The sequence below is a fragment of the Lepisosteus platostomus genome, chromosome 8 (genome assembly GCF_059453375.1).
Source record: "Lepisosteus platostomus isolate fLepPlt1 chromosome 8, fLepPlt1.hap1, whole genome shotgun sequence".
NCBI classification, from domain to species: Eukaryota; Metazoa; Chordata; class Actinopteri; order Semionotiformes; family Lepisosteidae; genus Lepisosteus; species Lepisosteus platostomus.
This window is the reverse complement of record NC_142618.1, coordinates 45,374,380-45,400,629: the sequence shown is the minus strand read 5'-3', so window position 1 is coordinate 45,400,629 and position 26,250 is coordinate 45,374,380. Positions and strand designations below refer to the sequence as shown.

Here is a 26,250-nt window from a genome sequence, read left to right as displayed (position 1 = left end):
TTTGCAGATGGGAGGCAAAGTGAGACACTGAATATGAAGACAAGTGAAAGTGAAGGTCAAGGAAAGGCAGGGGAGAGGGAGAAGCAGCCGCGCTTACCTGGACCGGCAGGGGAGGAGCTGACGCTCAGGTTTTGTAAACTTCCATTCCTGAGGAGAGTGGGCGATTTCTGGGTGCTGGTCCCGTTGGTCGTGTTTGCGCCGCCACCGCCGCCGCCGCCGCCAGCGCCTGTACCAGTGACGCTGCCGGCTCCCGAGGCCACGGAAGAGGCGGGCGAAGCCGAGGACGCAGGCAGGTTGCAGATGGCCTCCTGGGCCTTGTTCCCGCGGGACCTCCCCGGCCCGTACTTGTTCCTCCAGTTCCCCCGGCGCTTTTTCCCCTTCACGGCGTCGTCCTCCTCCACCGCTCCCAGGGAAGGCTGGGGGCGTTTATACCCCGCTGGGGCAAGGCCAGCTGGGCCACTTAAGTCTCCCTGAGAGTTCTCGTAGCTTTTAGCCTGCGCAGCCCCAGAGGACACAGACGGGAGGGCCATTAGAGAGCTGAAAGCGTTTAAACCCCCTTCCTGACCGGCAGACTCTCCTTTAGACGGAGCCCTCGTGAACGACGGCTGCTGGGAATGAGCGTAGCTGTCATTCCGCAGATCGGATTCTGCGAAGCTCGGAAATTCCTGGGGAGACTGCACTGCGCTGGCCGAAGCGCTTTTGCCGCTGCTCGGAGTCCCCAGAAGGCTGCCTGTTAAATGGACAAAAGTATGTGCAACCAACTTTCACATCCAGAATCTTGATAGAATTGTAAAAAATAGTAGCAAGTTCCTCTTCTGCTATTTAATGCCAGAACTAAAAAGAATGCAGCACTCAAGACACGACAAAAATAATAAAAAAATGCTTGTAATACGGTGGCACTGAACAAAACTAAGTGCCACATTTATAAAACTATAGTATTATGGTTATTATAAGTCATACTACAGTACAAGTGGTGTCACAACATAAGAGGTACCTCAACCGGTATACATAATGATTTATTTTAGACATGATTTCCATTACTTATCTCAAATTACAAAAACACGAGGTGTTAAAAGATAATTAAGACAGAAAGATCATAAATAATGCCTTGAGTTCAACAAGTGATATTAAATGAAAAGTAGTTGTTTCAAACAGATGGCATTAAAGAGCAACAGCTGTATTATTGGTTTTGTGGTATGCGATATTCAACAACTGACTTCAATCACCATGTAATCCAAACCCAAGTCAATTATGCAAACTGAAAGTATACATATGAATGAGAAAACTTACCTGCTTTGTTATTCACTTGGGTGTGGCTTTTAAATTCTCAATTGTTTAGTAAACTACAATGTGATTCATTCTTCTTTACAGTGGGTTCCTGAACAAAACAAACCACCTTGGATGTCCAAATACCTTCAGAGATTGCTACACTACTTTGATTAACCTATACACTAATTAAAAGTGACTTGTGCTACTGGATTAATAGTCTCGTTTACTCTGGAATTCTATCCTGACACTACAAAAAAACAAGTAATTTGGTTCATACAAAGAGGACTACTGGGTTACTGAAAGACTATGTGGGTTCCATCTTCCTTTTAATTATCCTGCCCTTTACCCAAGCAGTTTTCTCAAATCATCCTGTTCTAATTGCTGGAGAAATGCTTGCCACTCAACCCTTCTACATTCTTCAGTATCGTTCTGAGCTCCTTCTACACTCAAGATAACAAAAGTAATCACAAAAAGACAATATTAGCCCCCCAAAACATTTTGTAAATGCTTTTGCAGCACTTACACACTCTTTCTTCAAGCAATCCACATCAGGAGTATATATCCAGATTGGAAAAAAAGTACAGTGACATCCTTCAGAGCAAAACTACTACACCCAGAAAGATCAAATGATACCTGACTAGTCAAAATTATAAGTGGCAAATGTATCTCTCCATTTCTTTGTGTAATGAAACAGGAGTAGCAGTCAGGGGGACTTCATAGAACTGAGGGAGTATACAAGCTGCTCATGCAAACCAGTCAGAAAGACACACCTTTTAAACTCTAGAAAAACCTGATTTACAGTTGAGACGCTATCCTGGTTTTGCAATAATAAGCAATAACCGGCTGAAAAACCTAAAAAAAACTCATACCTTGTTCTTTCTCCCCTAAACTTCGTCGGCACCCAAAACATACCGATATTGCAGGTTGAAAAATTCTCCAAGTATGTTTTTGCCTTCAAACCTAGATATATAAACCTGTCTCCCAGTTAGCAGGTCAAAGCATTCCTTTCTCTGAAAACAGGGTAGAAGGTAAGATTACAGCAGAGGCTCAGTTCAACCTATCTTTAGCCACAAGTCTGAGTTACAGCACTTGGAATATATCCAGCCCCTTCATATTAAACAACCTAACTCCCATCTGTAAAGATACCTCAATTTTCATCTCCAGAAACTGAGTACAGAGCGTCGTACAAAAATCGTTTCATAAAAATGAAATGCAAAGCAGCAGGAACGTTTCACTGTTATGCAATAGAGATGCAACAATTTGCATGTCTAAAACTGCCCAAAGCAATATCCCAAAGAAAGAAACCATGCAGCATGGTACTACACCGAGAACAGACAAAAACAATTGTCTGCATTTGTATAGCACTTTTTACCCCATAGGATTCCAAAGCACTTTACACAGAGAATGGGCCCACTTTATTCACATCTGAAATACAGCACCCACCAGGATCCACAGCAGGTATTTTACACCAGCTGCATTACTTTACTGCAAATCAGCACTTCAACAGCTCATCCAAAGGGTGGCACAATGTCTCTGGGGCTAGGGGCAATCATACAATGTAAAAATATAATGGGGCAATGGAGTTCAGGGGGAAGAGTGCCACCTACTGGTCCACCAACACATAACAGCAGTCTATAAATATGCCACAAGGCAGCAAAAGAATGCACATGAAATGCTGTTCTTTCCAAATGAAAGGCCTCTGTAAATGATCATTCTGATTGTGTTACTAAGTGGCCACACACGATGTGTGGTGCATGCTGGGTCGCCCCACACGCGCTTACCTTGCTGAAAGGGGCTGGTGGAGGTTGCCGCAGTGACCGTCACGCTGATGGGGGGCTTGCCGCTGGCAGCCTTCCGCCCCCTCTGGCCCGAGCTGTGGCCGGCCGTTCTTTTCCCTTTGCCCTCCGACCCCTTGCCCTCGGCGGCGGCGGCGCCGCCATCTTTGCCGCCCACGGTGTGGGCCGGGACTTCCTGGAAGTTGGCGTTCGTGAACCGAGCCGCGGTGTCGTCCAGCCTCTTCAGGGAGTTTGGCACGGAGCCTCCGCCGCCACTGCCGCCGCTGCTGCTGGTGTAGGTCTGAGGTTTCGGGGGGGGAAGGGGAGGCCGCCAGACAAGCACAGCAGTTAGACCGCAGGAACAGAGCCGCCCAGGTGTTACAACACAGCCCCGGCGCGCCACAATGGGCGCTGCTGCTCCAGCACACCGACATTTTCTCCATCGCTTTCACAAGCCAAGTAAGGTGCACGAAAATGTGCGATTTAAAAAAAAAACACTTAAAAGAACAGACGGATTAATCATTGAATCCTTCACCAACATCTGGGATATGCAAACCAACACATCTATTCTAAAGCGTGGATTTCTTTTGAAATTGGAGCTCAGAAGTGGAAGATTGTTTTGTTTCTGGAATTTGAATTTTATTACTCAGTTCCCCTAGCTCAGCTTCCAAAAGAGTAACGATCAAATCCTAGTATTTTATGAAAATGCACAGTTTGTCGCGCGCAGGAAAATGAAATGGTTAATTACGCTGCTGTCCTTAGAAATAAAAACAAGACTTTTTAGATTGAGTTTTTTTATCCACAATTTCTAATTTAAGATGAGATTTTCTAATGAAGAAATCACAGCCATCATGATAAGTTTAGCAACAAATATAAATGATAAGTGTATATAGCTGTACTACTGAACATTTTTTTCTAAATGAAAAGGGTTTTAACAGTGGCCTGGTGCAAGATTTGTTGTTGAAACCAACTTGTTTCAATGACAGTTTGAAAACTGCTTATCACTCCCACAAAGATTAGCGTTGTACAAAATCCCCTTCTATTGAAAAGTTTACTTACTAAAAAACAGCAACACAAAAAGGAGGCCCTATTTTTTCCCCTCACTAGGTATAAAGTACACTTTACTGATATTTCCTTGCAAACATACTCAGCTAGATGTGCCAAATAGCCACCTTTCAATTGCTACTAACCTTACATCAATTTACAGGCTATTTACTTTTATTTACTGTCAATGTTAAAGTACACATTTTCAGGCTTTAGACACAAAGCTATTACGTTGTTTTTACCTCTTAAGGTTTCATTTATTTTTTATGATTGATAACCATGGATCTCATCTAATATCCGTTTCCAGGATTAAAATTTCTTAGAGCTCAAACGTCACTGGGATGCCCTCTCCAAAAGCGTTCAAGTTGCTTATTCGCAGTAATTTGACTTCCCGGATTTCCTAGTGTAGAAACAATGTCACTGTGCTCTCAGAGACACTCCAAAGCTTTCATGCTTGATTTTTCTGGGAAGAATCTTGTCGTTCTAAATTCGCTTAATGGAGACAGCTCTCCCAGCAAGCCTTGCCATCACAGTGCTTTCCTCGTCCACCAAGGGCTTCACATTACCTTTTGCTAAATTCACAAATTTCATAATTCCCCGACCACACTTTTAAAGTACAGGGTATACATGAAACACACCCCTTACCTTCTCTGTTGTTACAGTCAAAGTTGGAACAAGTACAGGTGAAGGTTCTATTGTCTTTTTGTGCTTTGGTTTATGTTTGTCCCTCTCTTTATGTTTCTGCAAAAAGAAAGCAGTTATTTCAAACTAGCACCCACCACAGGAACGAGCAGTATATTTATATCTATGGTTACATCTATATTTATATTCATACGTGTGATACGATTTTCTGTGTACTGTTCTGTTCTAGTTTCCTCTTGTGTGTCCGGACTGTGAGTAACTCTTGTATTGTATTGTATGTATTGTACTATTAGTATATAATTCGTTACACTGTGGCTGTGTTGTGTGTGTTAAGCTGCTGTTGCACTGCAATTTCCCTCACGGGATCAATAAAGTATCTATCTATCTAATGAATTCTCATGGTTACCGCTGCTCTGGGGTGCCTACAGAGGACGATGCAACATCTACTTATGAAATCCTAAGTCTTCCACTGAAATCAAAACTATGCTTCTACTTCTCCAACATCCGATCATTTTTTGTCAGCTTTTACAATCAAGTAAAATATTTCACCTTTGAGAGTAAATAAAAAGGCAAGAACAGGATGAGTTCACGACTTGTATCCATAAATTCAAGTTATTCCAGAAATAACTTCCAGAAATCTGTACTTACCTTCTTTTAAGATCACTTTATTTTTTAGTACTCGCACTACTAGATTAGAATAACTTAACAACATGCACTACAAAGGGTTGTGGCAACGGCACAGTGGATTATAGGATGTGATTTACCATCCATCGGTGAGATTCACACCATCCACTGTCACAATAAAGCCCAATTCATTATTCAGGATCCCAACCATCCCAGCCACAGACTGTTCCCCCCCCTGCACTCTGGCAAGCAGTACTGCACTATTAAAGCACAGACCACTGGGCTTCAGAACAGCTTCTACCCTACTGCAGTACACACATCCTCAACAGCTAACTGCAATGCCTCAGACTCAAGGCACGTCTGAACTGTGCACGTTTTGCATGGTCTGCCATATTTTTTTCACTTCTACATATTTATTTTTTCTCCACATTATGATGATTCATTATTTTGTCATTTACTGCTTACATTGTGTGGGGTTGTCGTTTGTACTGTGTGGTCTGCTGTACTGTGTATGTCCAAAGAGTACAGTGTGAATAACAATTTCAATGTACATGTTCGTTTGGCAGTAAACTCCTCTACGCTCTACTTAAAAAAAAGGAGGAAAATGTAGCAACTTTTAGAACTAGTAAAACTCTAAGAAGGGTTATATCACAGCCTAAGCTTATCCTGAGCATATTTTGCTTAGCAGGACACACACAGAAACCACAATGCCAGCACTCATCACTAGGAATACTGGTTTAACTGAAAACATTGCTCACACTTTTTTAACTACACGTCCTAACATCTTAGCTGCCTTTTTAATTGCTTCCCCACACTGTGTAATATATGTAAATGTATCAACAATATAGTTCTTAAGAAGCTTCAAGCTCAGTGCCCCATATTTTGTATGAATTTTGCCACCTGCATATGTAATACTCTGCATTTATCTAAATTAAACCTCATCTGCCAGAAGTTTGACCAATTTAGAACATTATCTAAATCTATTTAAATTTCAGTTTTCTGCTTCTACAGCTTTTGCTAATCCATCTATTATTCGGTATAATCTGTAAATATTTTGTTGATGAACTATAACAGAATCTAGGTTGATAAGAATTAAGAAAGGCAGTGATCCAAGTACAGATCCCTGTGGTACTCCCAATTACATCACTGCTATCTGAGCACTGACCTTATTTTTTCTTTACACTTTTAGTGTATTATTCAGTTCTCAATCCAAACATTTTCAATGCATACTCCCCGTTAACCGAGAATGAATCTTTCAAGGTGAACTCATTCAAAAGCCTTTTGAAAATCTAAATACACTATCGCATACTCTTCATATGCCTATTACTGTTGTTTCTTGTTCAAAGAGCTCTAATATGATAGTTAAAACGTACATCCTCCTTCTGTCAAATATGTGGCCAGAAAATTGTCCACAATTTTTATTTAATGAGAATTGATGCCATAATTAACAGCTGTTATCTTCTTCTAATATAAAATATACTTAACATGAAAGGATCAACACAACGTCTATGAAACAAATGTCCTTGTCATGTGTACCTATTGCCATGAGTGAAAAGAAGACTTCTAGGGCATTCCTTCCAAGGTTACGATTTCCATTAATCTTTCTTCTTTGCAAAAAGAAGACAATTTATTTCTCATCAGAAGGCCCCGGCATTATATTTAGCTACAGATGCCCTTCTTATTTAATGTGCGTGGCCTACATGCCCTTCAAATTATCTATGCCTGCAAAGAAAACAGCTCTTCATGTTGCCCCTCTAACATTATGGACCTCTGCAAGCTTCCATCATCCACAAATGCTGGAAAACAAAAGAATCGCATTCATATTTTAATAAAGCAAACTGCAATCCCTGAAGGCCAGACTCAGCTAAGGACTTGGCAATTCGGTTGCTCAAAGTAATTCATGAATAGCATCTTATGCAAACACCAGGATTGTGCATAAGCGCACTGTCATGAGGCAGTTGCAAGCCTTCTGCTCAATGGTTTGCCTCATTTTTTTAAGTTAGGAAAACACTACCTTGCAGCTCTATCTATGCTATATACTGCCTTTTCACCGGGAGGGCTTTTCAAAATGGTTGATCTTGTCCATTAATTACGGTCCAGTTGGGTATGTCCAATGTGGAAGACTTCAGAAAGAATCATGGCTCCAATGGTACTGCCAACCTCTGCAGCTACCTCATATAACCTGACAACAAAGCACCACTCAATCTCTTGACTTAGCCCGCCAGTGGGGCACCTGAACCTTGTGTTGTGCTCAAGATGCACTTGAACTTAGCTTTGCCACTGTTGAGTATATGGAGAGTCCATCACACACTCCATTTGCTGACAGGTATTGGTAGGCTTTTATCTTTCATTTCACTGACCGTGAACCTGATAACGACCGAGTGCTTAGTTTTAGAGAGTTCCATGTTTGGAAGGAGTGGTTCACTCTAGTAACGATCCACCGGCTAATGCAAAATTTATGAAGGAACTAACTCCGAAATAAACACAACCTGAAGTAACAACTGCAGTTCTATCAGGCCTGACAAAGCTTTACTACAGTTTGTGCTGGCTTCGGTGTAAAAGTGTGCATAACGGTACACAGATCAGTTTATTTTAACTGCTACATACAAAACAAACAGGGATCTTCAAAAGCAGGAATGACAACAGATGTGAACGGATCTGCTTGCACAACATCCTGAACACAACTAAAATACTAGATGTTCACTGGTTAAGCATCCACAGACTACAACACAAGATACCAGATGCATTTAATGCCTATGAAAACTACAATCCTTTCTCAAATTAGAACAAAGCCGATAGAAACCTTTAGGCTTCTTCTACATTTAGAGAGTTTATAAAGGGAAATGAGTGGAGAGATTGACCTCTTTGTAAAACAGCCTTTACCAAGGCTGGGTTGGAAACAAAAAAACAAATTTGATTGTGAATAACATAATTAGGAAAACCAGAAAATACATCAGACTGAATGCATCTAATAATCAGAGATGTAAGATTGAGGTTTCTACAGGAACTGTTATTCAAATGCATTCTCTACCATTTAACAAAGAGCCTTCCAAGGCCTCCACAAATAAGACGAGTCAAATTGTAGTAATTAGCGCCAGATGAACAGGTGGTTTCTGCTGTTCGCTCATATACATTAGCCAATGAGCTACAACAACCTTAGTTTGTTTCATTAAGGCCCCTGCATCGTTAAAAGACAGAATCTGCAATTCGTTCTTCCCCAGTGAAGCGGTCAGAGAAACATCAAGGACAAAAAAAAATGCTCCTGTAGAAAAGACAGTTGGGTTCTGTTTCACTAAACCTTCCTTGCAGCTCTGTCTCTTGAGTTCATCCTCAGGCCTTGCTAAAAGGCTTAAGTATTCCTAATGGATTTATTGTAAAAGGTTTAAAGATTCCTAATGGATTTATTCTGAACAAAGATGTGTTTTTTTCCTGCAACCTTTTTATGTTTCAAACTGAAATATCATATACAATAAAACACTGTCCATGTGTTTGTGCGATTTCTCAAACGCATTTAATGAGCTTAAGCCTTTACAAAGAACCTTGGTCATAAGTATGTGAAGAAATCTGTTAAATCATTAACAAAAAAAATGCTTTCATTAGAATTTCATCCACGAGGCAGGAACATATCAATTTGAAGTGGTTTCAAATGTTAGACACACAATATAAAATAAAGTGTAATAATGAATGCATCTGCCAACTGTTAGCTCCTTTCAGAGTTCCATAAATTAATGCCGCATACATTGAATGTCTTCCATCCAAGAAAAAAGGATAGTTGAGCTATATAAATTATATAAGCTGCCTGTTTGCTACAGCGCCTACACTTCTGCTGACAAGTCCAAGGTGCGAGGATTTTGGTGTGTAATGTTCAGAGCTCGAATTTCTATATATATATATTGCATTGAATGAATTTCAAATTATTTGGCAGACAAATAAAAGTCAATAATTGGAACAGGAACTACTGGTTAAAGACAATCAATTAAAAGAACAGAGTATTCCAACTGAACAGAGAAGTGCCACTGGATGCATGCAAATCTTTGGAGCGCTTATATACCACCGTCCATCTGCAGAGGCGATGAACTCAAAAGATTCCGGAAATCTGGATTTTATCAATATCGGACAAAAGCATGAGCGAATCTCATCATTGACAGTAACACATCCTCCTTTGAGCCTGGGAAACATTTGTGAATGCTGTGCGGGAGTAAAAAAAAAGAAGAACTGCTGGCCCTAGGCTGAAAGGGCAATTGCCAAAGGCTCCAATGTTAAACAGAGCACTCCTGTAATCTCTAGATCATGTGCACCCTTTCCCTCGCAACAGCTTTCAGTACTTTAATCAGCACACAGAGAATGAAACGGCAAACTTCACTCTTCCTGCACTGCAAACAAGATAAAGCAGACTCCACTGTTCAGCCCAGCAGGCCACAATAAACTAGGCCTCCATAAAGGCTTTGGACAGATGAATAGATTGCTGTTGTTAGCCTATCAGTGTGACGTTTTTTAATCCATTTCTGAAAGCTCTCTTTCCCACTGTCATCTCTCAGGGAAGACCTCTTTCAAGGCAGCGGTCCAAGGGCTTATTTCTAAATAACAAACTCTTTATAACACCAAAAGCTACAAGGGAATCCCTCTGCACTATTCAAGTGCCACCCAAAGAGGGACAAAGACTCCAATGAAGACCAGAACTATATTTATTAAACCAGGCTCTAAAATTATACAAAACACTTCATAAGAGTCTGGTTTGTTCAGATACATCCACTGTCATTAACATAATTGTAATATACTGCAGATAGAGGCAGAAGTATCTTTTTGACTTCAGCGCACTAAGTCATGAACTATACACCATATTTCTTGTGAAGAGGCATACACTTTTGTAATGATAATAGTTTAATATGAATTACCGTGTTACTCACATTGTAATTATAAAACGAATTACCAGCAATTGAGTCATTTGTCAATACTGTACGTAATTAAAAATGATAGTTATATATATATATTTCAAATGACCCAAGATAACTGGCAGAAAATTGTGTTGTGTTATCTGAAGACTGAAACAAGATGCTTTTGTCCACGCAATTTTGGAAGGCTAAAAAACAGCTCCCCTCGTTATCAATTACAAAGTACAGACTGCAGATAAGGAAAACGTATCCTGTTAACTTTATAAAAATAAAAAAAAGTTTATCACCCCCTAAACAAGCAAGGCATCCTAGTGAGAAATGCGCCCGAAATCGTCCGAGAAACCCTTTCCTGGGTTTTTGCTGTTTAATAATTTGCTCCTATAAGCACAAAAAGGAGAAGGCCATTGCGACTTAGAAAATCCGAAAGTGGATTTGAATTGGACTTGTTAATTGAGAGGAGGGAAAAAAAAAATCTTTCATTCACAGATGTTGCTTTTTTTAGTAATCCATATCTGAAATCCCTACTGACTGAAATGCATTTTCAAACCCTCTTTTTTTTGTGCTTTTTGCCAGCATTGTTTTTTTCCTGCCCCAGGGTTTGTAAATGGCTCGCGTATACATCTGAGCCACATGACCTCTGCTCTGAGATAGGGAGCTGGGGGGGATGGGGAGCTGCCTTACTCTATGGTGATGCAAATCTGGCACATTCACAATGGCCACATCTCCAACCAGGCTTTTAGACTACATTCTCACTCGCGTCCTCGCCGACAAAAACAGGTTTCAGCTAGGCAGAGAGAATAACTCCGGAGCTTGCAAATATAAGGCGTGCTTTGGTGTGCTGTGCGTTTCGCATTTTCGCATTCTTAATGTTTCCTTCAAAGTGCAGAACGCCACTAAGGAGCCGGAGAGAACGTGCGGAGCAAAGTCGGTAATCATTTCAGGCACGTTGCCAGTTGGTCCCGTTAAGTTTTTTTTTGTCTTGCTATGATATGCTGATACAATTTGGATCAACAGCAAAAATTCCCTTCTCCACTGGGATATCAAAAGTATGAGAACGAAATAAAGGCAGCACAAGCCAGCAAATTAGTGTTTAGTCATGCTCTTTACACTCTTATTTAGGGATTGTAATTCCCTGTGAAACATATGGCTGTCAGCCATGACAGACGAAAAGAAAAAATAAAGCAAACTTGCCAAATTGAAAACGGGGAAATCCTTCATAGTGTGTGGAGTTTTTTAAACAAGTACTCTGTCACTACTTTTCAGCATGTGAAATCCAAATTCATTCTTGGGTGGATATTGACAGCATGGTGTTTTCCATACACATCTATATCACCTGCCTGTTTTGAAGATCTCGTTACACAGATATGAGCAAAAACGACATTTCCCACTGAAGGTGCACATATAAATGTTTATCTCCCTAAGCCAGGCACTTCCAAGTTTTTTTTCAATACTAATCTGACCAAAAACGCAGCTTAAAAAAAGGAGCCAATCGTGATTTTTTTTTTTTAATTACGTGGCCTTTCTTAAATCAGGACCGCTGTAAATTTACATCTCCAAACAATAAAACATGATATTCAGAACTATATGGGCCGTACATGTGAGTGAACAAGGTAACAGGAAAGAAAACTCTATAGGTATAGCCCCCCTGTTAACTTTTTCTTTTTGGGGCATTACTTATTCCCAAACCGCCCAGTGACAAATATATCTGAAGCCCCTAAACTGATACCTCACTTAAAAGTGTGCACCACGACACAGACACAACAGCACGTTAACACAAAAATGTGAATAAACGTATATTATTTAAATTCAGACATGACTGAGAAATACCTTGAAACAAGAAAAACACTATGTGAAACATACTAGGGAATCCTACAATTCGAGAAATCTTACCGGCAGACTAATTGTACAGGCTTCTTAACTCATAATGATATGGAGGAGACCATTAAGGAGACATCAGAATTAAATGACACACTGGCAGACGGAAATTCATGTTTATGTCAGCACGCACCATGAGTCAGTGAAATATTTGCCTGTAATTTCAAATAAATAAGCATGGTGGGAATATAAAAAGAATTAACAGTGTAGCAGAAAATAAACTTCAATGCCGCGTTAAAATGAATGGCAAAACCCTCAATCAGCTCTTGAAATACTAGACATACAAAAAGTCGTAAACATCTCCCGGTCATGCTCAGAGGTTAGTCTTGATCAGGGACTCCCGCAGGAAGAGCAAAATTGTTGCCTGAGTTCCCAGGGGTCAGGGAGATAAAAACAGGATGACTCAGCTGCCTTGAAGGAAACACAAAGACCCCCATCTGAAAGCTGGACTGAGATCGCTGTCAGTAGCCTCCCAATATTCGCTGATTAGGTTCACCTGGCATTAAAGAGTCCAGCGTTTTGGATAGGATTACCATACAATCCCCCCGACCCACCACATTAGCGCAGGGTTTAAAAGCTGACCCCCTCCCCAACCGAAAGATGAAAAAATATACCGCTCTTTAAACTCTCCTGAACTAAAATGAATTACTCAGGAAACTCTGCTTTTAATTTTGCTTAATAAAAGATCTTTTGAAATGCCTGGCTATTGATACGTTAAATGTGCTAATCACGTAATAATATACAAGTGGTTAATTTATCTAATCTGTCCCAAAAGCTGCAGGAGCACATTTCAATGCAAAGAGCTGACCAATAGTACTAATATAAATAGAATTCTTGATATTTAACACATAAGAAGAATGTTTTCATAGTACAATGAACCGAAGGAATACAATTTGTGTTAGAAACTAAACTGCCTTGTCTCTGTGTCCAAGGAAAAGACTATGGTTAACATAAGAGCACATGCAATCTTAATGCAGAATATGACAAAATGATGTTAAAACAGAAGACCAGGATATAACATATAATCTTCATGCAAGCAATATCTAATTTGGAAGCTATAATTTTAGCTTATTCGGTCACTAATAAGAATAAGCAAACCCTATATGATTCTTTACAAGTAGGAAAGCAACCGCGTGAACAGATGTTTCCATTTAAAATTTTTGCCCTACAAATGATTCCTTGCCTCTTAGTTTACAAAAACTGGAATGTTCACCCCGGACGAGAAATTTTTAGATCAAAGAAGCCACAGGAAGACGGAGAACAAGTGGGTGTGCTATATTACCACTGCCCAGCCCACCACCTGAAGAGCTGCAGAGGAAAGCTGCTCCACACTGGAGAGCCTCAGTCCAGCTCCGTGGGCCTGGCTCAAACTGAGAAATTAATCTCTTTTCCCTGGCTGCTGCAAGACAAAACTGACTTTTAGTCTCCTAATTCGGGATCAGCATACAGCGGCTTCGGAGTTTTCCCTCTCTTAGACAGAAACAACGAGCTGTTGCTAGTTTTCTCTCTCTCTCTCTTTTTGAGGTTTCTTCTGCATTATTAGGATTATCACTAAACATGCTGTACCACATTCAAACTCAATTTCAACCGTCTCAAGAAAAACTAAGCAGTTTCTGACAGGGAAATGAAACACTGGGTAACTGTGCATTCCAGAGGCTGTAACAATGTATTTATAGAAAGTACACCAGGACCAATCCCCAAATAACACACACTAACTCAACATCAATAAGATACATAAAGGAAATGTAAAATGGAGCTTGATATTAAACACTCAAGATTTACAAATTCAGCAATTGTTCCACTAAGGCTACTCTGTTCAAAGAAGACCATAACAAGCACCACTGTAAGCTGAATTTCTTTTGATAAGCTCATGGTTTAGCTTGGCCTTTAATGAAAAGTGATATCTTAGCACTCTTTTGCTGATGTGGGGACTCAATGGCAATCTGCACCTACTGAAACGTATATAACAGCTTATCAGCTTTGATCATTTACACAACTGAGGCCCAGAATAAAGGTTCAGGTGTAACTGCAGACTTAAAAAATGCCACACTGCCCTTCTAAATCCATGTGATATAGGACACGATACCTTCTATTAATTTTCCATCTTCAGCAGACCGTCACTCCTAGTACTACTCAAGTTTCAAATAAGTATAGCTGAATATGAATAGTATGAAAAAGTCCTGAAAAAGTATAATGGATGTATTGATGTATCACACTTAAGGGAAGCAGAATGAAAACTTCGCAGTCCTTTGAGTTTAGAATCACTATAACTAAAATGCACTGGTTTAATGCCCCTAATGGCAGATATGAGGCATAATCAATTTCTTTAAATCCTCACAGGACATTTAGAAAATACTCTAAGATTAAGGGCGGGCCATCCATTATGCTAGATGTTAATCCTTTCCAGAAAAGGAAGCTTTTCAAGCAAGACATCACAGGAATATTATACGTAATGTTTTTGGTTCAGTTCAAATAGACAACATTTACATTTTGTTCCTACATAAATGAATCCAACCAGTAAAATTGCTACCATACGTCAACTCAATCTAGGTCATTTTGTTGATAAAACTCAAGAAAATTCACAAATTCTTTGTTCCTCTACTTTGTCAGTTTTTCCGTTCAGCATGCTGGGAACATAAACACCCTGAATCAAATCCATGTTACCCAACAAGTCTGGATGAGAACAAAATACAGACTCGCCACACCCCATGAGTAGAGCAGAGGGAAATCAAATCTAAATCTGTTTAAATCTAAATTCACATCCAGTGGGAAAAAAGGAATAAAATATACAATACCTTTCTACGCATTTCAGTACGCGGACTGGCTGAAAAGGGTCAATTAAAACGTCTTTTCCTGTTACTTTAAGAGTGGTGGAAAATGTCCTAATATAAGTGGGGCTTATGTGGTTTTTATATTCTACAGTTCTGGGCCAGCTGTTCTCCAACGGACAATCTTGTTACTGTATCAGAGGTGTAAATTGGGTATCAACACTATAGCAGAGCAGCAGAGCTCTTCAGTGCAACCAAGACTGCTATCCAGACAGTCCCGGGGTTAAAAAGAACGGAAGCACCATTTCATGTCTTTTTATCCCCCCCAAGAGGTAAAGGTTTTGCAATCATTGAGAATTTTATGAAGTCACAGTATCTCCTACAAACATCCACTGCACGAAGAGGGGAAAAAACCCCAACATAACTCACTCTCATTTTTGTTTTACTCAATTTCTAATAACTTTACGTACATTAAAAAAAAAAAACAGTTTTTCCATGAGACGGTTTCTTGCCCAGTGGCAGCCTTCACCTCCGGGCAGGTTGTCTCTTCTTTCATGTTGAAAGACGCTTTTATTGCAACTCATAATGGGAGCTTTATGTTCATTTGTGGAACAAAGATCTACCGTGGCAGCCTATTTTCGTACCCTGTGAAACCACACCGGCAACCACATTTTTAACCATTTACGACATAGTGCTTATTGACTGCTTTATGGCATCTCTTCTTAGAGCAATCCTGTCAAATAAAATGATCACGGTTCACCTTTATACTATCAATGTCAGCACAGGGGCATATTTATTCTGGTAAATCAGATTGCAGGGAAGATCGCAATGCTCCCTTACCTTTTTGTCCTTGACATGATGCTTATCCAAAGACTGTGATGAAGAATCACTTAAGCTTTGAGCCCTACTACAGCGGCCTTTGCTCCTTCTCTAAAAGGAGAAAGAGGAACTTTAAGTTACTATTAAAATCTGTCCCGCGGCTTGTCCAATAACTTCATGTCCCCTAACTGTGGAAAAATGTATAACAAAAGTGACAGATGGCCACAGAAACAGCTTGTCCTTTAACAACTACAGTACAAATGGTTTTAAGCAAAACACCTTATACTGGATCCTAGTGCACACAACAGGCATGTGGTTTTTCCTACTAGTCTTTGCTGGCCAGGGTAGTATCACAAGTGTGGACATCTGTTCGTTCATACATGTTTACATGTATATATGTTTTATGCACAATTAATCTGTCTCCCATATGAACAATTATATTCAGTGAATGTTATTGTTTTAACAACATTACTGTATTAAAACCAAAGGCAAAGCTGAACATCCGATACGTTTGTTCAGAATGTAGCAAACCTTTTCCAAATTGTAATACAGGCATTGAGTATGAGTATCTATAATATTAACTTCAGAGACGAAGCACGTTTGGGGACCTAAGCAGTTTCGATTTTTTTGCAACCTCTTAGAAGAAATTGCTTTATGAACTCTAAAGAGAATCTTGCTCTCCTGCTGTAGCAACAACACGCTACAGGACTTCTCTGAAGCTGCTCGATTAACAGCAGCAAGCTTTGGAGCTACACTGCTCTGACGTAACTGATTTTAAATATGTTGAGCTGAATCCGTCTGGCTCCACTCCAAACAAAAGCTAAAAAAAGACGTGACTCAATCAAAGGTGTTTCGCCAGTGTAAAAGTCATCTACAAAACCCCTACAGGCAGAACCCTGGGTTTCTATTTACAACAATTTAACAATTAAAAAGCTCAAGGCGTGGAGATATGAGTGAAAGTCAGAACACCAATCGTACTAATCAATACAAATCACAGAGGGGTTAGAGGGGTTTGTGGGGTGGGGTGCTTGATTTATTCCCTGATGCAGCTTATAAACACCCATTAATTTCTGACCATTCAAATAAGGTGCTAGCCTGGGCTTTACCGAGCCTCAAAGGTAACCTAAGAAGTCAACCTAAAAATCAGGACAACCTTGTTCAATATAAATCTGGCTCGTTCCCAATTCGCAGAAGCATTGGCTTTCCTTGGAAAGGCTGTACTGAGTTTGCCAAAAGATGCATCGCTGTTTTACTGCTGGTCTTGGAAGGCCGCCATGTCTTGTGCTTTTCTTGTCACCCTGGACTTCTAACGGCTTCATCTGAATCAAATGTCCACTTAATTACCTCGATATCCAGGTCTCCACTCATAGGCAACTTAAAATCCTCAAAAAGACTGGGTGAGCTGCAGCCCTCCAGGACCAGGACTGAATATCACTTCTTTCATCTGAAGACAAGCCATGTCTACTAACCTAAACAGCCTGAACGCACAGGCACATTAGCTATGAGATGGATGAATTGAGATGATTTTACAAACCCCCTGCAAGTTTAAAACCTATATAACGTAAAAACAAAACAACTCATTTCTGCCCATGACTGAGGGGAAACCTGTATTTGTAGCATGGTACTCCTGTATCTAGTCGAAGATGTTCATTCCCACTAGGAATGGAAGATATCGATATCCCAAAGACCAAAGTCCATCTAGGCTGAACAGGACGGACACTATCCCTGTGAATGGTTGAAGCACAAGACAACCCCAGCTTTTTTGGGAACACTCATACATGGATACTCAGAAAGAAATGTGCCTGGACCTGTTCTCTTCAGAGAGGACGCCGAGTGAATGGGTCTCTCACGAACCAGGGAAAGGGACCCATTTGATATTTGACTTGAATGGCAGCTGATTTTTAGAAATCACGCTTAGCAAATTGTATACTTATTTTAAAAACAGGCAATATGCAAAATCAACAAATAAGAAGAGGCTGTAAGAATAACTCCACAGGACACTATCCTGTTGTCATCAATACATGTTCGATTGGCAGATAATTATAGGTTATTTGCTAACCTGTCTCTTGAGAGAAGAGGTGTTAGGTATTTTCTTTTTGAACGGAATCTTTCGCTTTGAATTTCTGCTTTCTACTGTTATAGGGCTGTCCCAAACGAATCTGATAATCGCACTGCAATGTCAAAGCAGTCTCAACATGCCTGGTCTTGTCCCACATCTTGAACTTGTTGCATACATGTGAAGAGCATGATAGTCCCGCACTCAGAAAACCTAGCTCCTGATTGTGACTAGAAAATGCTCAAAAGGGCTTATGAATTACTGAGCATCTACCATTATACAACTAAGAGGCAGAGTGTGAACTGCAAATGACATGCATCGCTGAAAAATGCATCGTTTTTATTTATACAGTCACTTGCAGTACAACTATATTTTCTGGTCGCCATTTCTCATGCTGACTAGAGGCCAGAAGCAGGATAGTCCAGACCAGAAATAGCAACACTTCACTGATCAAAGCCTTACTCTTCTGGCCTTGAACAGAAAGTGAAATAGGAAGGGAAAAACAGCATTTCATATATATCTTCTGAGTGCCTTGGGATACTACTTCAGAAGTTGTTTAAACCTGCACACACTACATTACACACTTTTTTTTCATAATCATTCATGTATTCTCTAATCTTTCCATCAGTTTTGCCAACACTGCGGATAGTTAGTCCCCCTACATGTTATTCATCCAATCTTAAACCTGCTTTTTTACTGGTTGTTTCTAATCAGAGTCACAAAATGTCCCACATTCCACAGTGTAGTAGTTACAGCCCATTCTGGTTCACTTGTTTCTGTAGTTCCAATAAGTAAAGAAAACTTACACTTGGTTGATATAACACATACACGCAGACTACCAATGACAACAGTTACTTAACATGGCTTTCCACAATATTCCTAAGGAAATACTAGGATAGGGTCTTTCATTCTACAGATTTGAAAGAAGAAATGCAAGCACTGAGTTCACCCGTTCAGATAGTCTTGTTTAAATGCTTGGAATGCAAGCGGTCTTGTTTGTTTAACAAAAGGATCTACAACAAATAGTCTGGGCTCAAAGTTTATAATGCGCTAAATAAGTAAATAAAAGGTCCGCACCACAAGTTGAGTTCAGCTGATGCAGACTTTCATAAGTAAGTGAAGGTCTGCTGCACCCCCTGAGCTTAACCTGAATAACATTAAAACTCAATATGATTTCAAGGTAATCAGAAAATATAATTAATAAAATCAGCCAAAGCCACTCATGGCAATGGGTATCTACCACCTTATAAAGTGTGTATATTTTACAGTGCACTTCCTTACTAGTGAAAAACACTTAAATGTCCATGACAACTACAATTGGATGGATTACACACCTTGATATCTCGTACAGAGATGAAAATCTATGGCTAACACTGCTAAATCCTATGAAGACGCATAATTAATGAGCTACTTTGGTGCGCTCTCCTGAACTTTTTCATTCAGATGTGCTTGCTTTTGTTCATGTCCAGCCCCTGATGAACCTTGAGAAAAAGTGCACTCCTCTCCTCTTCTCCCTGCAGACGTAGTGCTGGAGGCACAAGGGCTACATGACTGCAGGAATACCTGCTATCGCTAAATAGCAGAAGGTTCTACTGTATGGAACACATTCTTTGCAAACTTCTGCCAAAGAAAAAGCAACGGGCACACTGAAGCAAAAGCCATCTTGCAACAGTGAACACCAAAGAAGCTGACCTCTGCCAAGTCATATAGAAGAAGTACAGCAAAAAAACATCTGGCACAGTCTAGACCTAGTTGTAATCTCCTCACAGAATCTCATTTAACTTTCAAAGGCAGTGTACAACGCCGAAGGGCATCGCCCCCAAATCAATGCACAATCCAATTGATTAAGACTGCACTGCAGGGTACCGTATGCAATTAAACTCATATAACTGGTTAATAAAAATAAAGTGTACACTTGATTGGAATAACATCTTGTGGTTTAAATATGTACAGATCCCCCCCACCATCACCAGCTCCGCACGCAGCAACTGCACAGAATATCTGACCTACATCTAAATGACCAACACTTCCCCCTCATTCAGAGACAGCTTTCCATGCCCAGCCTGGTGGCTGTGCAGTCAAGGAACCCTTTGTCTTGGGAAGACCCCTGCTCCAGTGATAGCTGGAAAAAGTCCCCTTAGTAAAGCCAAGCTAAAAAGGTAATCTGCACAGTGAAACGTGAACCAGAAACCTAGGAACAGGTATTTTTTCTCTAGTTTTACATGTTCTCCTCTCTTCTTTGGTATGGAAACACAACGAAAGTGCTCTGGTACAATTTAATCCAAAGTAGAATGCTTGAATACAAGAAATCATATGTTGGAGTGGAGAATTTTGTGTTGGTTCTTGTTATAATTTTCATGCATTCATTGAGTTTGGAAATTGGTAGCGTTTCATCCTTGAAGACTCACTATCTAAAGAAAAATACACTTTTTAAATTGCTTTGAAAGGGGCTGTGCGTGACGACCATTCCGTGCGATGGAAGAATGGTTTTAAAAATACGAACTTCATACATGCTCGGAAATATTCCTAGCCTAAATACCTCCCCAATATTTATCTAGACTTTCTATAAATTTCTGTTCTTAAAAGATCAATTTCTATCTAGACTAGACAAGAATGACTGGAACAAAAGGATTCAGACGCAGAGAAAGTAAACTCCAGGAGAATCAGGTACTTCCCAATTTCTTTTAATTACATTAATTTGAGATTTGGGCATTTTCATATTTTATTATCCGACTTTCCATTTCCAAAACATCTAATGTCTTCACGTAGCACAAATCCACAATTTTACTACCAACTTTTTTTTTTATCCTACTACACCTTTTGGGGACAGACACAGAACAACTGAAATTCAAAGCAATTCCCGGAACAATAATTCAGCCTAATACAAGAATATCTGTAAGCAGATACAGCCAGATGTCAAAAGGCCGGGAAAAATCCAAACCCCTTTCAACTGGTCCGCAGACAAATTTCCCAAAGTTATTGGGAATCCACTTTAATTGAAGAAACTCGTCCGTGCTTCTTAGAAATGAATTAAAATAGTCTTTCCAGAAAACGACCAAGGCTTGCAAGTAGCGTAAGCGCCTCAAATAATCGTTTTAACATCCGCAAAGGCAAAGAAATTTAGGGTGACGTGGCATTGCTCATAGCGAAACAGGCTTCGTGCAATGTAAAAGGCTAAATGGGTACGATGAGCACCGAAGGCCAGCTGGAATCTCAGACATTTGACATGTGCATAGCCAGTTACAAGTTAGTCATCAAAACTAACGAATAATGTTAGCAATCAGTAAAAGCACCGGAGCCTAAAATCACATTCTCTCTACCTCAGTTGGAATCTACATCAGCAGTGCAAAATGATAAACATATTCAATATTTCAGCTGAAGGAATTTTACTCACCCAGCGCTTTAGTTTGTTGAAATGCACGAAAATAAAAATTCACTGTTATGAAAAATGTAAACTCAAGACACCTGCTTATTAAATCTGCTGGTAGTCATGAACAAACAAGACGCCTCTGATGATGCACAGCAACAATACACAGGGTCAAGCAATTCCATGGTTTAGGTTTAGAAGCAGTCCTCCCTTATTTCATTTCCTAAATCTGATCACTTGATTTTCGTCCCTACACATGGGTCCTCCACTGTGATGAGACCTCCCCCACAACAGCACTTTTCGTCTAAAAACGTTTTCATACAGACACAAAGAGAACATGTGGGTTCTGTCAATCTTTGACAAATTTCATCAAAATCTGAACAAATTAGATTTTTAATTAAATTAAATGCTGCTTCTTGTCAAAGCCCTGGTGCTTCACTTACTTCTGTGGGCTACATAATCTCTCCTTATGTTACACCACCTTCCTACTGACATCTTACACCCCGAAGAGGCTCCACAGCCCCAACGCTAAGTTTTCTTTCTTCATATACAAACATATTTGCTCAAAAAGGCAGCCAAATGCAGCACAAATAAAAAAAAATCTGCTCCTCAGCAAAGGCTGTTGATAAAAAGACAGCCTACATTTTTCGCAGTTTATTCAATTTCACCTCACAATTTCTGTCGCAGTATCATAAAATAGCAGGGCCCCCATGATTTACAAAACTGGAGGTTCTTACCAGTTTGCTGTAATGGTACTTGCAGTAGCCACAGTACTTCACATTGTCTGCATCTGAGCCTTGTTCCTCACAAAGCAGCCCAGCAAACTGTGCGCTAAAATTGAGAAAGAAACTTAGAATTATCAGAGGCAAAAAAAGCACAGTAAAAAAAGGCAGATACCGAAGAGCTAAGACAGCTAAGTTATTTTGTTCTGGAATTGCAGAACATAAACAGAACCATGTTTAAACGGCTCAATATTTAATTCAACACCGAACACCCACCACTACAATGTAATGATTCCTCATTGTATTAGTGGGAAACGGATTTTCGACTCACCATGTTACATGAAAAGCCTGTCTACACCCATGTTTGTTGCAATTCATACATGCTCCTGTTGCAGCTTTGCTTTCTCTCCCCTGTTCTTCACAAATGTAGCATGTCTAAAAAACACCAAGGAGAAAAAGGTGTAAGTTAAAATTAACCCCCGTCAGAAATAAGCATCACACATCCCAGTCAGTTTAAAATCAAGCCGGAGAGCCTCCGGAAATCTTAAACCCCTTAAGTTTTTCCTTCTACTGTAGCAGCTGAAAAAAATCGAATATAATGTCTGTGGCTAGGCATAAGAAGTTACACGATTATCTTATCTGTAAAATGCATGTTGTTTTAATGTGGTTATAACACAACTGTCTTAGCTATAAGCAGTCCAAATGCTTTGCCTCTACATTGGAAAGAATTCAAAAGCAATTCAAGCGTGAGATTAACATTTTGCAAAACACTTATGGCTAATATCAGAAACAAATGAAAAACTCTCCCAAGTAAAATTTAGTCAGACTTTTTGTGCATTCTGATACAAGCACGTTACCTTTAAGATGGAACAAGCCAGAACAGACTTCACCAAATTTTTAACCACACAAATACACTTTTAGACAGTAATAATTAGAATAAGTCAATACTTTCTTCCATTTATATAGCGCTGGTGGCTGTTAAGTAGCAGTAACTGCACAATTCTGTACATGGCATAAAGGAGAAAGCAAGGGTGCCACTTTTGCAAAGGTATTTTCTAAACATTTCTTCTCAACTGCAAGACCATACCAGTGGTTACAATGCTCCACATTTCTTACCGCTTTGATAATTTCTTACTTTTGATGTGCTTGATACCTGTATTTTCTGTATTATGTACAACACAACACACAAGTATTATTTCAATCTAATGTTCTGATATATAGATTCCCATTGATCCCTAATGAAATCTTGAGATTGCCACCTTGAGAATCTCTCAAACAACAGGATATTTAGGGATGTGCTAAAAAAGAACAAACCAAGTGTTAAGGACCACTCCTTAAAGCCCCTATGGGACATTATCACATTGTTCTACAGTCACCCACTTAAGAAATTCTATGGAGTATTTGGAGATACTGCGGTAGCTACATATCGCTACACACAATCCTACCGCAAACACTAACCCAAAACCTAAACAATCAAAAGCTAAACAGCAGGTGCCAAGTACAGACTGCAATAGCTAAAGGCATGTGGATAACCACAGGAGAGTTATGAAGGGGAGACTGAGCCCATTCCAGACTTATAGATCTCCTCCATGACGACAACAGGTTTATCCAGAGAATCTCTTCACTGTGACCAATGGGAAACTGGTGTAGTGGCTCCAACAACACTGTGCAGTTTCTTAAGGAGAAAATCACAGGATGGGGAATAAACAGGTGATGCTTCAATAAAATCTCTCTTTCCTATTAAGACATCTATTGTAAATATCCAAACTCGTAGAACACAGCTGTTGGAGAAATCTGTTTTTTATTTGTCGACAGGAGACCACAGCAAAGTAAACTACTTCAAGAAAACTTATCATCTGAACGCATGGTGCATCATCCCATTATTAACATCATATACATAGAACTATGCCATACTGACACTTTCTTTGGCTTGAAGCATAAATTATTCACTATCCAGTGCTAAATAAACTGAGCACCAATATAACTTATTTTCATGTAACACAAACAAATCCATAAAAAACTTCTAGAGCTGGGGATGTACAGATATTTGGGCTAGCTACTAGACTGGTAATGATACAAGTATAATTTTATTACTGTCACACAATTTCATTCTAGCTGATAATGTGTTCCAATATTTTTTTGTCTCTTGGTGCATACAATGTTTTATGGTATAAAGAGTAAGACTAGTGATTGTGTAGCGGGCAGTGTGCCATTAACATCTAATATAAATAATAGAGGTCAGTCTAAAAAATGGATGGGCAACAATTCAGTTTTTACTTTTACATGATCATTTGTAAATTACGATAATATGACAGATTATGCGTTAAAGCTGTACAAGTTAGAAAACATGGAAAAACATTTTAGAGGCCAACACTAATTATGTAGAATAACTATTCCACTCATTCACCAGGGGAAGAAGAAAATAATTTGCTTTTCGGCACTTGAAAGTATTAATTATGATTTCGTGTTCATGATGTATTTGCATGAATGCATTTACGTAAAGTTACACATACACACAAAACAGGCTTCAACCCAGTACAACCCAAACACTGGACCTGGAGTGTTATGTCTCGTGCGCTACGTGACAGGTACTAGACGACAAACATCCACAAGTGGGGAAAAAGTCTGTCTTTGTAGCAGCTACCATATCCCCCATGAAAGAAGCTGAAGTGAAAACAGCTAGAAGTTTCAGGTTATTTGTGCTTTCTTTTGAAAATACAGTCAGTCGCGGATTCTGGAAGACTCCGAATGAAAGAAGGCCATTTCACCCATCTAACATTTGGGTTTTCTCAAGAGCGAATCGATCCAAGGATCTCCTTCACCAGTTTCTCGAAAGGATATCAGCCACAATGACATGGCTGGGTAGCTGAAGGCACCAAAGTACCAGCCAAAAGCCCTATCAGATGGTGGTTATGACTAAATCAATGGATCTTTTTTCAAAGACCACAATCAAGACTGGGGACGTTTTTAAAAAGCAATGGGAGGGCAACGAAAAAACATCACAATTATCTCAGGATCAATTATCTCTAGTCTGGAATTTAAGCCCATTGGTGCCGCAAACCACGTGTTGGACAAACTGGGCATGGAAGTAACACTGGTAAAGACCGCAACAAAAATTTCATACATAGCCTCAAGGGTTGTCATCCCGCTTAATTTAACATCCTCAAGATGGGTAAAGAAAAAAAGAGAAAGGACAGGGAAGAGAAGAAACGACACTGAAGTTTCAAATGCAAAAACACGCATTCAGGAATGACTGTGAAGATCTTGTGTCAGAGGACATTTCCACCCATCTAATTAGAGGATAGGATTTAGAGCTCTAGATAATCGGCAGTTTTCCAAGTCTTGTCTTGTCCGGAGCCTCGTCAGTCCAACATGCTCGGAAGCTTTATGTCCCGCATTGCGTTTGCCAGAACTGTTCTGGTTCACTTATTAATATTATGAAAATGATTACTACGGCAAAACATGCCACTTCAATTTCTTTCCATGGTACTTTCTGTCTTAATCTGTACTGCTTGTGGGCATGCTGGTATTGTTTTTTTGAAGCCGAAAGCTGCTTTCTAGTGGCAAATTTGTTAGGAAGAAGCTTGCAATAAAATGTAGCACAGTTTTTGTGTAGACTTTTTCGTGGTGAAGTTAATAATGCTGTTTACATGTGAACAGTTTCAGTCTTAAATTAATAAAAGTTTTAATTAAACATTACAGTTTTACTTTGCTGGTTAGATACATTCTTTTTGAACTTTAGGTTTTTCTATCCATACAATTAGAACTCCAGTAGTCATTATTACCTGTGGTTTGAATTTTATTTCAGAAATTTAAAGTACCTTACTTGCAATAATACTAAATATCAGATATCTGCTTCAGTATCGGACAATATGGTCGGGTAATCCGACAAGACTGTTAAATCTTAATTGGTTAACTCCTACTAACAACTGTATTTATTCCTTTATTATCAAACCAGGATGAAATACATGTGTTTATCATGATGGCTGATCTGCTGACCCCAGTGTTCTCCACACAGAGCTGCTCTTCACAACTAGAGAGACCAACTGTCTCCTTTCCTAAACAGAAGATGACTGTTGTCACCATCCTTTCCTTCAAACCCATTTCCCTACACGTAAGGAGATTCAGGTCTCTTGTATAAAGTATATTTTCACTAACTTGTAAACGTTTCCACATATCTGCTAATGCATTCATATGTACTTGATATATATATCGTCTACATAAATAAAAGATCCTATAAATGAGTAAGACATATGATAGATTAGTAAAATATATTAGTTTGCTACAAAAAATACTTCACATTTTCAAGAGCACCAAAAAAGCACAAAACTAGGTAAAGTGGCAGCCATTACAAATCTACAGCTTTACTAGACGCAAGATCAGGTGTAGAAATTGCT

At 39.6% G+C, this 26,250-nt stretch overlaps 1 protein-coding gene across 7 annotated transcripts in view; it reads right to left on the bottom strand.

Moving 5' to 3' along the window:
* The window catches only part of mllt10 (MLLT10 histone lysine methyltransferase DOT1L cofactor), an 89,516-nt gene that overhangs the window by 37,229 nt on the left and 26,037 nt on the right, over positions 1 to 26,250 (bottom strand). For 5 of the 7 annotated variants that reach the window (XM_088643663.1, XM_088643664.1, XM_088643666.1 and 2 more), the window contains 6 exons: positions 22,185 to 22,288; positions 21,869 to 21,962; positions 15,730 to 15,819; positions 4,734 to 4,829; positions 3,051 to 3,345; positions 98 to 730 (listed from right to left, as the gene is read on the bottom strand). In XM_088643663.1, coding sequence (XP_088499789.1) covers positions 98 to 730; positions 3,051 to 3,345; positions 4,734 to 4,829; positions 15,730 to 15,819; positions 21,869 to 21,962; positions 22,185 to 22,288 — 1,312 coding nt within the window. The remainder of the gene's footprint in view (positions 1 to 97; positions 731 to 3,050; positions 3,346 to 4,733; positions 4,830 to 15,729; positions 15,820 to 21,868; positions 21,963 to 22,184; positions 22,289 to 26,250) is intronic. The other 2 variants (XM_088643665.1, XM_088643667.1) reach the window with 1 other exon arrangement.